Source organism: Typopeltis vanoorti, chromosome 16, assembly GCF_054136105.1.
Source record: "Typopeltis vanoorti isolate ZY-2024b chromosome 16, IOZ_Tvanoo_1.0, whole genome shotgun sequence".
Lineage (NCBI taxonomy): Eukaryota > Metazoa > Arthropoda > Arachnida > Uropygi > Thelyphonidae > Typopeltis > Typopeltis vanoorti.
In genome coordinates this window covers 97,413,718-97,430,053 of record NC_143564.1, presented here as the reverse complement: position 1 = coordinate 97,430,053, position 16,336 = coordinate 97,413,718, and the positions used below count along the sequence as shown (strand labels likewise).

The window sequence follows — 16,336 nt, the reverse complement described above, 5'->3', positions numbered from 1 at the left end:
AATTATTCCAGGGTAAAGATATGCGTACATCTCTAATAGAGAGGCTTAGTCTCTTTACCAAGACCGTACTGTGTGGTGAAAGAGTCACATCCTTCCAGAGGTGCCCCCATTTTCACAAAACAGTGTGGATCTAGACTGGAAAGTCGAAAAATATTCCTGAGGAAGGCAATAGCAAACCACCTCTGTACCTTACCAAGAACATTCTATGAACATGCCAAAAATGAGAAAGCACGATATGATGCTGGATGGTAAGGTCCCCCCCCCCCCAGGCCTGAAGGCATCCAACATGCAACTAGGAAAGAATAGAGGGCTTCCACAAGTAGATCTAGTTTTTTTATGATGTGTCCAGGTCAAACCCGGAAGCAAGCTTGGTCACGGATGTTGATGGCTGGAAAAGAGAGGCTCCCTAAGGCTCCCTATGAAACAAATGGAGCACAAGAAGCTGGTTATATTGGGAATAAGTGAACTTAGATGGACAGGAATGGGCCGTTTTCAGTCAGGGGACTATATGGCATATTACTCAGGACTTGAGACAAATCATAAAAATGGAGTATCTTTCTTACTCAGGAAAAAAATGGCTAGGTACGTATTAGGTTATAATCCAGCGAGTGACAGAATCATTTCTCTCACAGTCAGTGGACATCCAATGAATATGACCATCATACAGGTTTATGCACCTACTACAGAGGCACCAGAAGAAGACATAGAAGAATTTTATGGCAAGTTAGAAGAAGTGATAGGTACAACACCAAAGTGAGATTTATGGCTACTTATCAGAGATTGGAATAGAAAATGGGAGAAACTGAGGAACAAGGAATAATTGGTTGTTTTGGTTTAGATATTCGTAACACTGCAGGGAAGAGACTAGTTCAGTTTTGTGCAGAGAATTCTTTGTTTGTTGCTAACACCTGCTTTAACCACGCTACCGGCCAGGACGTATCTATACGTACAAGTTTCAATGGATGCGAAGTGCATATTAAAATTGTAATACCACTGATATTACATTGAAATATCAGATGGATACGAAGCATATGAGGATGCGTATATGATCCATAATGGTTAAACAGTACAAACAAAGATTGTACACATGGACATCACCTGATGGACAATACAGAAATCAAATCGAGTATATACTTGGACAAAGATAATGGAGAAGTACAATTCAGTCTGTCAAGACTTTTCCAGATGCAGACTGTGGAACAGACCATGAATTATTAATGGCTACGATACGTGTGAAATTACAGAAACTGAAAACAACACAAATGTTGATCAGATATGATTTTGGAAACATACCAGCTGAATACAATATTAGCATACAACAGATTCAACACACTCAATTTGTGCGAAAGAGAACCAGATGAATTATGGGAAGAGATTAAAGATATAATTAAAACAGAAGCAAAGAAGAATATTTCAACAATTTGTAAGAAGAAAAAGTTTAAATGGCTGTTAGAAGATGCCATCAAAACTGCTCAGGAAAGGAGGAAAATGAAGGCTACAGGAAATTTGCAGGAAATATGGCATTTGAATACAGAATTTCAACGACAAGGGAAAATACTTTAACCAGGAATGCCAACAAATAGAAGACCAAAACAAGAAAGGAAAAACAAGAGATCTTTTCAAAAAGATCAGGAAACTGACAGGGAAGTTCAGCACCAAGGTGACAATACTGAAAAGCAGTGCTTTTTTCTGGAAAAAAAGGTGCCGGTACCATGAAGATATTATTACAGCAACTTCCACACTTTTAACATATCTTCCGATATACCTTCATCGCCTCTAGATTGCTTCATGCTTTTGGTATCAACTGCAGAATGATGACCTCAGAGCAGCCATGAGTCCACATATTTGCTAGGGTTGAACTGAGTGAGAGAGGAGGTCCTACTATCCTGATGAACATCAGTGCAGAACTTGTCCGTACAAGCAGAGATGACCTAGATGAAGTTACTATAAGATTCATCTGAGAGAAACCCCCTTTCACGTTCACTGGAAGATATTGCGATTGTGCCCAAAGTGTGCTTTAGAGGAAGTAGTATGTCCGGGACTTTATTTTCTTGAAGACATTCAACTAACCATGGACTGCTTCTATTTCATTTAAGTGAAATTTGCGTGCTAACTTTTTAATTTCAGCTTCACAAAATGTCAGATGCTTCCTATGATTTTCCGGGCAATACTTGGAATCTAAAATCTTAGCACATTCGGGCAAATCAGCATCATTTCCTTCAAGCAGACGCTTTCCAACAGCTTCTTTCAGACTTTTATAGAAAGCAGATGAACTTATTGCAGGACTGTGTCTTTCATTTTTGTGAAGCTCAATCTCTTTTGAATTTCATGTTCTTCTGACTTTGAAGAGAAATACTGTAGTATGGACCGGGCGCCTAAAATTCTGCCAATTTTAAGAAGTTGAAGTTCTAGAGTTGCTGCTCATTCCTGTAGTTCCTTAGCATTCTTAGGTGAAGCATGATAAGTCACATAAAGTTTGTCCATGAAACTCAAAGCGATTCACTCCTGCCACATTGTTCACTGTGTCACTAACAGACCAAAGCATTCAAGGTGATGGCTAGCACAATACCAGAAAATAACAATAGGAAACTTCTCTTACATTAGCCTCCTTACACCATTACGCACACCAACAAAACACGGCTGTACCATCACAAGTTACAGACAATAAATACTCCTTTAAGCAATCTTCAGATAATCCTAAACACTCAAGATGACTAATTAAAGAGTCTAGAATTCCTCTAGCAGTTACATCTAATAATTCGATCAAATCTAGGAAAAGATTCACAGGAGCCGAAAATTCAGGAAGAACTATACGAACAATAATAATCAATGTTGTTGTGTTACTCACAGTTGTTGATTCATCAATAAGTAAGATATTTTGTTCTTGGAGTTCACTATATTGTCTATTAATGTTTTTCTCATTTCATTTGCGTGTTAATGCAAGCATTTGCAGAATGAAGAATATATCTCATGTCTAGGCCACTAAATTCCTGTAAATTTATTTCGTCTTCAAAGTGTTAAATGATTGATTTTTCTTGCAACTTTGTAAGTGGTTCGAAACACTTTTCCTGTCGTCTTTATTAAGAGACAAAGCATTTGGGAAAACTTTCTCTAATGTTTCGTTTTTTGCTTGATTTTATTTTTTGGCATTCTGCACTCTCCTTATGATCGTAAATCTTTTTTCTTAATGACATTAACTGTTGTTTGCAAGATTCTCCAAAATGACCGATTTTACCATTTGCTCACTCCCCTGAAATTTTCGTTCCCATGTGTTTATCGACGACAAGACTTCTGACATCATGACACACTTTACAGCCCAACCTTTTATTCTTGGACATACAGCCACTCGTTTTTCTCTTAGAAGTCATTTTTCTGCAAAAATGTCTAACATTCGGGCCAATCATTATCAGAATCAGCTTCCTTTTGACCACGTGGCTCTTCGGTCTTGTTTTCGTGATCCTCGTCACCAAGTACATTTTCGGTCTAGTTTTCTGTTCTACAGGATCACAAGTAGATTCCACAATTTCTGCTCCTTCAGCCTTCCTTTTTTTACTCATTGGCATAAAGTAATTACTTATTTTACTAATTTTGAGCAATGATTGCACTGATTTAACTTAGATTAATTCAAAACTCACGTGAACATCTGCCTGTTGCAGAGTGAATACAGAACTCATAAACTGTTAGCTTGGTCCACCTTTGCTAAGAGTTGCCCGGTGTTGTACTACCTTACCCCAGTCCTGAAGATATTTTCAGGTGCAAACTTTGTTTGCTCACACTTGGATTAAACTAAATTTATTATAGTCTAACCAAGTGAAAAATAAACTTCATCATCTCATCATCATCTTCCTTTTACCCTCTTTTACCTTGCGGTGTCGAGGGAAAAAATAAACTTTCAACATGATATTGGAAGCAATCGGAAGTGAACACAACTTCCTGTTTCCGGTTGCGTACGAACCTATGAAACAGGAAAGCAGGGTACCAACTTATGAGTAATCAAGACTGAAAATTCAATTCGTGAACACAATGCCATCTACCGGAATATTTATAATACATTTTGCTGTCAATAAATCACAAATTTTTAAAAACTTAAGAAAAAAGGTGCCGGTACTGCATACCGTTGCATACCACCAGAAAAAAAGCACTGCTGAAAAGTGATCACAAAGGATATCTTACAGAAGTAGCAAACATCAAAAAAAGATGGAAAGAACATACAGAAGTCTTTACAGAAAGGACTCCAAAATTACTGAAAAATTTGAAGAGTAGGATTATACACAGGAGCCATTACCACTGGAGAGTAAAGTGACGTGGGCTCTGCAACAGATATCCAGTAAGAAAGCACCAGGAGGGGGATGGAATACCTATTGAGCTGCTCAAAGCCCTAGGAGAAGAAGCAGTTAAAATTTTAACAGCTCTATTGTCAATGAATTTGGATCACAACTACATGGCCTAATGAATGGAAAAAAAATCAGTCTATATACCTTTATTGAAGAAAGGCAATGCAAGAGAGTGTGAAAATTACAGAACTATAGTACTGATTTCTCATGCTAGTAAAGTCTTACTTAAGATCATTCAGAAAAAAATGGAACCATTCATGAAGAGAGAAATGCTAGATGAACAGGAAGGATTTCTAAAAGGCAGAGGAACAGGAAGGATTTCTAAAAGGCAGAGGAACAAGAGATCGGATTGTCAATGTGAGATGGATAATAGAAAGAGTACAGGAATATCAAAAGAATGTCTACCTTTGTTTCCTTGACTATAGTAAGGCTTTTGACTCTGTAAATCATGTGAAACTGTGGAATGTGATAAAAAATAATGGGAATACCAGAGCATTTCATTATCCTTTTGAGGAATCTTTATTATGAACAAGAAGCTACTGTCCGAACAGATTTTGGAGAAACTGAGTATTTCTCAATAGGTAACGGGGTGCAAGAAGGATGTAATTTATCTCCGTACATGTTTAACTTGTAAAGTGAATACATTTTAAGAATGGCATGGCTGGAGGAGTCTTCAGTTGGAATTAAAATTGGTGGAAGAAGTATTAATAATTTGTGGTATGCAGATGATACCACCTTGCTAGCAGAATGCAAAGAAGAAAGTGATAAATATGGCCTTAAACTTAACCTCAAAAAGACAAAAGATATGGCAACATGTGAACTTAATGATTTTGAAGTAGATGGGGAGAAAAATGGAAGTAATTAACAATTTTGTGCTCCTAGGATCCCGAATTGATAAAGATGGTTATTGTACTGAAGAAGTTTAGAAAAAGATTATTAATAGGAAAGAAAGCAATGACAAATTTAAGCAAGATCTTTAAAGGTAAAGATATTAGCCTCGTAACAAAAATCAGAATCGTGAAAGCAATGGTATTCCCTGTGTACTGTATGGATGTGAAAGTTGAACCCTAAGAAGGAGTGAAAGAAGGAAGATAGATGCATTTGAATTATGGGTTTGGAGACACTTACTAAGAATACCATGGACTGCAAAGCAAACCAATAAATCAGTGATAGACAGAATAAAGCCAGATTACTCCCTCGAAGCTACAAATCATCAAGCAAAAATTGTCATACATTGGACATATTATGCGAGCAAATGACAGCCTGGAGAAGATGATGCTTGCTAAAGTCGATGGAAGCAAGAGAAGAGGAAGACCAAGAATTAGATGGGTGTATGGAGTTAGAGAAGCAACTGGAATGCACTTGGAAATTCTGAAAGATATGGCCAATCTGAATGGAGAGTGTATGTTCATAAAATCACCTAGAGTCAAAAAATGACTTGATGGGACACCCCCCCCCCCCTCTCTCTCTTCAAGGAGTCCTTAGACTCATCGAGGGAGACCCTAAACATCATGTCAAGAACTATCACATTTGTCCAGTATCATAGTTTGCTTTGAACTCATTCACAGTCATGACACCCACAGCAGACTCTGGCAACCTATTCCACTCATTCACTACTCTCTCAAAGCAACAAACCTGGTTCTAACACCCTTGCTAACTACACTCTTACTCAGTTTCCATGGATGGCTCGTAGTTCTCCCACCACCAGACCTGTTCTGAAAAATTTCCTCTGAATTAATCTTGTAAAAATCCCTCGGTAATTTGTATGTCTCAATCATATCCCCCCCCCCTTTCCATCTATCAACAAGTTTTTGTAACCAATAAATCTTCAACTTGTTCTTGTAAAGTTCAGTCCATCTGCTACTACTTGGTTACTCAGCTCTGGATTCTCTCCACTTCTGCTTCATCACCAAGAAACCCTGGCACCCAGATCTGCACGCAGTAGTCAAGATCGGATCTTATCAAGGCTTTATAAAGAGAATCAATGACCTTCTTAGCTCTGCTCTTCAAAATGAATCAAATTTACTGAATCTGCTCTTCAGTAAATCAAATGATCTGATAAGCTGCTTTAGCCACTTTTGCTATGTGCTCCCCCCCCCACTAAACTTTAACTCCCCCAAGTCTCTGGCTTTGTCAATTTCCTGGAATACAGTTCAAATGTGGTTTATTATTTAGTGTGTGATGTAAAGTTCTCAGGATATTACATAAAAAAAACATAAAAACAATTGTAAAAATCATATTAAAAGGGATACAATAGGTTGAAATGATTAAACATTAAAGTTAAGAATCAGAGCTTAATCCTTAAATCCCAGATCCACTCCAGGGATTCTGGGGTCAGTTTAAAAGAGTCCTCTTTAGTGCCTGAGAATGAGTAGATAGGGCATTCAAGCAGAATGTGCTTGATAGTCTGGATCCCACTTCCACATTCACAGTTTGGAGTATCAGACTTGTTCCATTTATGCAAGAGATGTTTACATCTCCCATGTCCTGTTCTGATCCAAATTAAAGTGGTCCATACATGTCTAGGTGGGGTCAACCTATATATAGGTGGGGTGATACAAGATTACTCATAGTTGGCCTATGAAACAAAATTCTGTCTGATAAGCCGGCTACGAGATTATTCGTAGTGGCCTTGAAGACGCGAAAGCATTTGGCATGCGGGGGAAAACTATGCCCGAGGAGCATGGCAGCGAATGTGTTAAGATGTTCTCAGCTTTTTGGAATGTAGAATGTTGAGATGCAATGGCAATATGATCAGCATACATGAATCTCCTTGATGTTGTCACTGTGATATCACTAACATATAAGTTAAAAAGCAATGGGGTGAGAACTGACCCCTGAGGTAGGCCATTTTTAATCTTAAAGAATTGACTTTTGGATTAATTGAGAGATATTTGTATCCATCTGTCTGCTAGTATTTGATTAATTAGGTTGGCTAGTTTTGGTGATGGGGTAGTTTCTAAGAATTTTAAAATGAGATCCTCTCTTCACACCGTGTCATAGGCAGCAAAGAGGTCCATGAATATCGCTACTATTTTTCAATTGTTTTTCAAAGCTGTTCTCTATGAAGGTTGTCAAGGCCAGTACTTGATCACAACAACTTCTGTCATGTTTGAAGTCAGCCTGTTCCTGAGGAGTTCTATTATACATACTTGGAGAAATTCTGTTGTATATCATTCCTTCCAGAAGTTTCAGGCAGATGCTTAGCAAGGCAATAGGATGGTAGTTGGAAGCAATTGTGGGGTCTTTGACAGGTTTTAAGATGGCAATGGTTTTAGATGTTTTAAAAATTGATGGAAGCATGCCAGAGTCCAAGTTGCTTCACTCCAAAATGCATAAACTTACACCTCGCCACATTAAACTGACATCCATTCTCCTTAGCCAAGTCTGCCAATCTATCCAAATCATCCTGCAAAATTTTGACATCATCTGTATTAACTATTGCTCTACCCAACTTTGTTTAAACAGCAGTAATGATCCTAGAATAGAACCCAGCAGCATGCCACTAGTCACAGACCTTCTTTTGAACTCTACTCCTGAATAAACTGCTCTCTGATATCTCTCCATCAACCACATCTCACCAACCCTATATTTATCCTCGCGTGCTACAGTTTACTGATTAGAATTCCATGTGGTATCCTGTCAAAGCCCTTTGTAAAGTCCAGCAGTATCACTGTAAACTCTTTATCCAACTCAGCTGTCACTATATTATAAATCAGTGAGCAAGTTACTGAGACACTACCTTTCACAAAAAACCATGCTGCCCTCCCCCGATACAGTATCCGATTTCCATCTACCCATTCTTGTATTTTGCTCTTGACCACCTTCTCCAATACTCTGACAACAACTCCTGATATGCTGATCAGTCAGTTATTTGATACATCAGTCTTAGAGCCTCCTTTATACAATGGAATTATTTCCATTGCATAAAGGAGGCTCTTTCCACCCCCCTGGGACTAACCCAGAGTTGAGGCTTAGATTAAACAATATGGTCAAGGGCACTGACAATTCTCTCGCCGCTTCACATAAAACTCGAGCTGGTATACCATCCAATCCCACAACTGTATTCACATTAAGGTTCTGTAACATGCTATGGTCCACGTGGTCAGCCTAGTGGCTATGCACTTCATAACCATATGCCTGGGGAAGGAGTGTCCTAGGGTTCGATTCCCATCGACGATGTGAGGAGCTTAAGGATTTTTCTCAGCCATAGCCAAGTTAGCTGGTCTTGTGCATGGATAGCAGGATTTCCCCCCCCCCCCCCCAGTTTATCTGGGATTTTTCATCCTGCAAGCAGGCGAACCGTACCCATGAACACACACGGATACAGCAGAGGAGTGGTAATCCAGCTGCATTAATATGCTAGTAACCCCTCATTAGGAGGGGACTCAACCCATCCTAGACGGATGAGAAGAATATGATAGGATAGGAATATGCTAATATGCTATGTTCTGTAATAAAACTCAAGCTGGTATACCATCCAATCCCACAGCTGTATTCACATTAAGGTTCCATAATATGCTATGCACCTCCATTTCATTTATCTCAGTTCCCATATAAGCCTTTGGCTCTCTTGTTCCTGCAATATCACCACCTGGATGATATACTTTTGCAAAGTGTTCACTTAGTAATTCTACTATTTCAACTGATTCAGTTACCTCCTTACCATTAGCATTTATTAAAATCATTCTGCCATATACATTCTTTCTTTCTTTCTTTCACTTGAGGCATATTGAAAAAACTGTTTGGGATTATCTTCAGCATGCATTGCTAACTTTCATACTCTTCTTTTGCCTTTCTCACCACACTAGTTATCCTTTTTTGCCTTCTACTGTTCATGTGCAGGCTGATCACCTTGCTCCTTAAATTCCCTCCATATTCCCCCACCCCTAGCTTAATGATGATATTCATCCATTTAATTTCCACTTGATTTACTCTCCTGACTCTAGGTATTTATTATCTCCCTCAAATGCTCCTTTACCACTTTCCACTATCAATATACAACCTTTGCAGTTTCACATGCCATGGTACCTATCCAAACAATCTCCTAAGCTTGTCATACTTACCAGCCCTGTAACTCCACGTATACCCCTGTCTTAACTGAAAATTCCATACATTTAGCCATCCCCCAGGTCAAGACCATATGATCACTCTCACCATATGATCATTCATTATAGACAAATTCTCAGATGCAATTATTACTAGATCGAGCACTTTTGAACCCCTAGTATATTCCATCACATGCTGTCTCAAGTAATTATATTCCCATATTCCAATCTATATTCCCATAGTTGAAATCCCCCATAATAATTACGTGTCCTCTATACTCATTGAGTCCATTTTCAGATGCATACTATCTCCATCATCTTTACCATTCCCTGGTTTATAGCATACCCAACTGCATATTTTGTTTTCCTGGCCTCAATCTCAAACCAGATAGCCTCAAATGTGCTATTTTCACTGTCCTGCAGTTGAACTTCTACTTTCTGTGGTTGCAGTTCATCGGCTATCATTAATAACACTCTCTCCCTATCTTTTCTCTCGATCCTCCGTGAACACGCTATACCCTCCCATTTTATCCCACTAACTATATCACCTTCTGTTAGCCATGTCTTACTAATGCCAATAACGTTTGGCCAGGATGAACCAACCAATGCAAAAATTCCTCCTGCTTGTTCCGAATGCTCCTGGCATTAGTGTACATAAAGTGCAGAAGATCCTTACGCCCACTGCTACTACTAACTATCCCATTCTGGTTTGTTATCAGTGGTACTAACTTAGGCATACTATACACATTCTTACACTCAACGGCTCCACTAATGTCTACATATCCACTCAACAGCCCCGCACCCCACCCCCAAAGTTCTAGTTTCCCTGATTCTGCACATCCACTTTCACTTCATTCAACAACACTTTTTCCAGTTTCTGAATGGCAAATCCATTCAGATGCAAACCATCCTTATAAAAGCCCTTTTGCTCATCAAACTCACTCCACACCACTCCCCTTGCATAACCTACACATTATGTCATTCACTATTATGGCCCTTCTCCTCAGCTCTACTCTGTCACACCACGGCAACAGACTCACTATCTTAACTCTCTCACTCTTTTCTTTTGCTACTTCCAGTAATTCATTCATGTCCTGTTATCCATGTTGATAATTTATAATCAAGCCCATTTCCTCCAATTTATGCAACAGTCACTCATGCTAAACCCTGCCAAATGTCAAAAGTATTATGATGTATTCTTACCCCTTCTAAAGCCCAGTGGTAACGTTATTATGAAATGTGAGCAAGCTGATCAAATATAATCTTCCTTAGCAAACTCATGCTATTCATTTCAAAGTATATACAGTCTGGTAAAAGGAAAGCCAATTCAGCTAAACACTCTTCTAGCTGATATCCCATCAGCACAGCATAGCTCCTATTGCTGAATTCTTATTCAATTTGACTAAACAGTCTAGTACTTCCTCCTCACACACACCTGAGTTTCTTCATCTACTGAAGAGGTAGCAGTGAGCTCAAATGTTGTATACATCATGTTGATAGCTTTTAGCAAGATGGGTACTCCCTAGTTGAACAATCTCTTTTGCATCTGACATCCACGTATCTTCTGCATTCAGCAGTATTATTCTTTCACATTCATTCTGTTTACTTGTAGCATAATAATGGAATTCTTTTGAATTGTCAAACTAGAGCTTGCAGAGCTAGTTTCTTTTCATACTCAGACTTAGATTTCAGTACAATACGTGTAACTTTTCTGGTCTGCACCTTATAATTTTCATAACTGACCATTATTCTTATCTACACAATATTCTATCCATGTCATTTTTTTTAATTTTTTAAAGAATCTCTTGCTTAGCAGAATTGCACATCCATTTTACTTCTACCCAATCTATTCTTCACACTCTAGGGACAAATTTTAATATTACATCATTTAAGTATTTTTCAATGCATTCCATGCCAATATCCAATCCTTCCCATTTAACAACCAATAACTTCCTGCTTTTTACTTAAGTATGTAACCTTTTCTGAATGGAACATCCATATACTTTGCTGTTTTTCAGATCAGTAGAACATGATCACTGTCACAAATCAGATGCTGAACAGTAATCTTTATACATACCCCCCCCCCCCCCGACACTATAATATGTCTAAACACTCTTCAACTTCATGTTCCTTCTGTCACATGCTGCTTGAGGAAGTTTTCTCACAATAGGTCAATAAATTTGCCATTCATTCATTCCATATGATGGTTCAAATGGTCGTGAGCCCTTTTATAGGGAAGTACAGCACCACCACCTCAATCCCCCCCCCCATTTTTATCCAGGCTCAGGAGTGGCATAGCTGACAATTCAGACCTATGGCTGGAAGGATTGTCTTAAGTATTCCTGACTATATCTGTGTGTGTTCACAGGGCCGGTTTGCCTGCTTGCAGGATGAAAAACCCTGCTATCCACACCCAAGATCGGCTAACTTGGCTATGGCTGAGGAAGATCCTTAAGCTCCTCATGCCATCGATGGGAATTGAATCTAGGACACTCCTTCCCCAGGCATATGGTTTTGAAGTGCATAGCCACTAGGCTAACCACACGGACAATTTGCCATCATTCTTCTCATGAGATTTCACTGTTACCCAATTAGTTTTTCGATAATTAAAGACACCCTCACTTTCTGGTAATGCATTTAATTGTTATCTGCAACCAATCCACTGGATCTGTAACAGCATCCTGCACTGTATTTGATCCTCTTCAACTCCACTTTACACACTAGCGGAGTTACAAAGTTTAGTTGATAGTGGGGGGAAAAAAGGATATAATATATGTTACTAAAACAGTTAGATGACAATGAATATTTCAGTACAAGATTTTACACAGGAGGACAAGCGATCATGTATAGAAGTTGTGCAAGGGTATAGTTACCAAAGGCATGAAGACTTTTTTTTTTTTTGAGAGTAGAGTGAATTAATGGAATGGATTGCTAGAGGAAGTGCATGCCTGATGATGAATGAGTTCAGTAGAGTTATGACAGACATGTGGGCCTCCCAATACGAGTGTTTGGGCTCCATGGAGATGAACATATAATAATATGCTAAATACAGATAACTCTTATTTATGTAGGCCATGCATATTGTTATGGATTTCATGATGACCACTGACCACAAAAAAATAAACTATTTCTTTGCTAGGGAAAAAAAATGTACAAATTTATACAAGTAAAAGAAAGAATTAAAAGAATGAGTTAAGAGCATTGCAACATCTGTAAAGAACAATGTACAGATACTTTTCTTTTACCTTTGTCCCACACTGAATGCAGTGTCGGTTTCTATTCTGCATACGAAGATCATTTGATTTAGTGTGACAGATACATGGACACTGTTTACCACCATAGTTGTCATCTGTTTCTGGAACTATAATTTCTTCAACACTATCCTCACTAGTATTTTCTGCATCAGTATCTGGTATTGTTACCTCTTCAAATTCTGTCATTAAGCTATGAAAAATAATTAATAATTGATACAATTAAATTACAACAAAATAAAATGCAGTATTAACATGATCATTAATTCATTTATTCATTCATTAACTCAGCCCATTCTCCCATTGTTGTGTCAACATTTCAGAATGAATTCATTTTGCCACTAAGACATCATTTTAGTATATTTAGTATATAGTAACTATATACTAAATATACTAAAGGCAGCCTACTTCCACTTGTCAAAAGTGGCTTGATAAAGTTCCATGTTTGGTCTCCAGAGCAAGTTTTTAAATTCTTCGCCCACCTATGGTATGAATGTACCACCAGGTTTACTAAAACTTTTTGTGGATGGAAGCCATAAAAAAAAAGGTTATAAGACTTCCCTCAAATATATAAATAGCCTAATTGTGAAGATACTTAATGCACAATTTTTTTTTTTTTGCTTACATCTGGGTATAGAATTAAATAAGAATATAATTTCTGAATGTCTGTCATAATTTATTTCTACAAAAGTAAATGAAAGAGCAACAAAACACAATTCTGCTGCTAATCAAAATCTATGAAATAAGCATCATACTAGATTATGCTAAAGCATTAATGACTGAGCATAATAATTGAAATCTAATAAGCTCTGCTTTTACATTACTATTAGAAATTATTTTACAGTGAATCAGAGATAAAACAGAAAAAAATGCTGAATCAGGTTAGAATGAAACTTAGACAATAATCAGGACAGTAAATGTAATATTTAAATTAAGGAATATCTGCCGAAAGCTACAGAAGCATACAGAAGTAGAAAAAATAATCCTTGTTTTCTGATTTGAGTATGCATATAAGAGAATTACAGTAATAATAAAATAAATGCATGAGAATAAGGGACTTGTATGCAAAACACACGTCATTTGTTCTGCCCAATGGCCAAACAAGCCTTCTGGTCTCATTCCATCTTTTCTTCAGTCATCCCTGATTTCTGTCTTCCAACTGAGTAGCATCAGAGTATTTTCTGGGTAGTCTTGAACTGTCCATTCTTTCAATATGTTCAATCCACTTTAGTCTCTTCACTGTAAGATCCTTTCAAAAAATTCTGTATCCCACCATTTCAAGTTCTGACAGTATATCATCCTCAATCAACCAAGTTTCACTTGTGCCAATTATCTTTGGGCATACAGATTCAATCAATACTACAAGCTCTTTGAGGTCATCCCATCAACACCTCACTCTGCCATGCTATAATCACTTCCTCATCTTTGTATTCACAACCTGCTTCTCAACCCCCTCTGACACTTAGTGGTACTGATTTTGTATAAATCCTGTGTACTCTTAGTAAACAACAATCGCTCCAAATGATGAACACCAAATCCATTCAAATGCATTCCATCAACTTTGAATCATTCTAACTTCCCTTCAAATTCATTCCATACATTCACAAATTGAACACACAATTCAGTCATCTTGTCATTCAGTATCACTGCTCTCCTTCTAAAGGTCACTACTGTCATATCTGGGAAACAAACTAACCACTTTCCCAATGATACTATTACCTTTCACTTCCTTGTCTCATTATCCAAATCATTTGTGCACACCACTACCACTAATTCTGATGCCTGTTCCTTCCTTCTATGCAACGCATCTGATATTTGTTTTATTGTACCACCTGTAAAATGTCTTGTGCACCTTATTTTTTACCACACCTTTAATGATTCACCATATAAAGCAACTCTATCATCTTTAGATACTTACTTCATATTAACCTCTTGTCATTTAAGTCAATTATTCTCTTATTTAAATGTTCAATTTCCTTCTTCATACATTTAATCAGGCAATTTAACCAGTTAACATTTTCATTAACTCTTACCTAAGCTCTTCCACATCGCTTCTATTATTACTGTTGCAAGCACTTCCATTCATTTTCTGATTATTCCAGTTAACAATGTTCTCACCTTTCATCGCACTTCTCACATACCATAATACATTCCTTTTTGTAGTTCAATCTAACACTCCATAAATCTTTAACGTTTTTGGATGCATACATAAAACAATTGTCGCATCTTATCCACTGCAGAAAGTCCAGGGAAAAACTCGATCTCCAAATATGTTCAAAATTTTAACATCCAACGGTATGTAGGATGCAGTTCCATTCCAGTGATAAAGAGGATGCAGGTTTTTAAAAATGTACAAAATTCCTAACAGAGAATAATTTTCGATCTGAAATAAAATGTAACAGAGTATATTTTTTATAAGGAATTGGATAAAAGGATATATTATATATGGTGCTATTGGAGAATATTTAAGATCATGTGGATAAGGGAAAATAACAAAAAACTAATAGGAAAGTATGAAAAAAAAATAGTAATAACATTATACACACTGCTAAATGAAGCTGCAAGAAAAAGAGGACTAATACAGGCTATGAAACTAAAAGTTCTGGTAGTAATTGTGTTGAATCCATGAAAGTATGATAAATTATATATGAACACAAAAAGAACCATTTAACAAACAATAATTAATGCAGATATTTCAGTTTAAGTATCTAAAACCATCTTCAATGCAACATAATGGATAATGGAATTATTTTCATGTGCAGTTGTGAGAAAGCAAGGTAAACATTACTATTACAATCTCATTTAGTTTTTTTTTTTTTTTTAATTTTTAAATATAGTTTCATTTATAATCCTTCTGAATGGAAAGGATGTTGATGTAAATATTCACTGAAATGCAAATACACTACAAAAAATACATCTAAACCAAAGATAAAAAGCAACAAATATCCATTTTTGTGCTTTATGAATAATTGAAGCATCTTAAAAAACACTAATTTGAATTTCTTTCTGTGAACCTTCTAAAGCATTTTATGAACTGTAGTTTGCCCAATACTTTAGAACTAAATGGTACATTAGCTCTAAATATCAGGAATGAATTCTCTCAAGTTTATTAGTGCTTGATTCAATTAACTGAATCAATATTGCCAGTTAGTTGGGATAATTAACAATTATGAATGGTTAATATAAATTATTAATATAAATTTATTTTATATTAATAACTTTATATTATTATTAATGTAAAGTTAATATAAATATGAAAATTATGAATGGTTAATATAATAGAGTATTAAAAATAAATAATTCTCCCCTTAATAAGTAGGCTCACAGAAACATGGTTCATGGAGCAGATACATAACATACAGATATTATAACAATATATTTGCATATTCACAAGTAATATCCACTTTCATTCAGAAATGCCATCTGGTGAAAACAAAATTACCTTTCTGGAGGTGGCTCATCAGGCAATAACTGCAAAAATTCTTCTAATAAGTGGCTTTGACTACGTAACAGTGGTTGCAAAGCAGAAAGAATTCCTGATGATGTAAGATCTAGTTGGTGTTGTAGTTGGCTGAAAGTTTTTAAAATCCTTTGTATATGTTGTGGATTTGGACTAAAATGAACCTACATATAAAGAAATCCATTTCTGTTTATATCTACAAACAAATTAAAAGGCAAGATAATTACATTGCAAAGAGTTATC

At 36.8% G+C, this 16,336-nt stretch overlaps 1 protein-coding gene across 3 annotated transcripts in view; it reads right to left on the bottom strand.

The window, feature by feature from the left end:
• Positions 1-16,336, bottom strand: part of mute (gon-4 like protein muscle wasted) — a 469,386-nt gene that overhangs the window by 42,947 nt on the left and 410,103 nt on the right. For all 3 annotated transcript variants that reach the window (XM_090406009.1, XM_090406011.1, XM_090406010.1), the window contains exons 22-23: positions 16,076-16,257; positions 12,628-12,826 (exon numbers count right to left, since the gene is read on the bottom strand). In XM_090406009.1, coding sequence (XP_090262135.1) covers positions 12,628-12,826; positions 16,076-16,257 — 381 coding nt within the window. The remainder of the gene's footprint in view (positions 1-12,627; positions 12,827-16,075; positions 16,258-16,336) is intronic.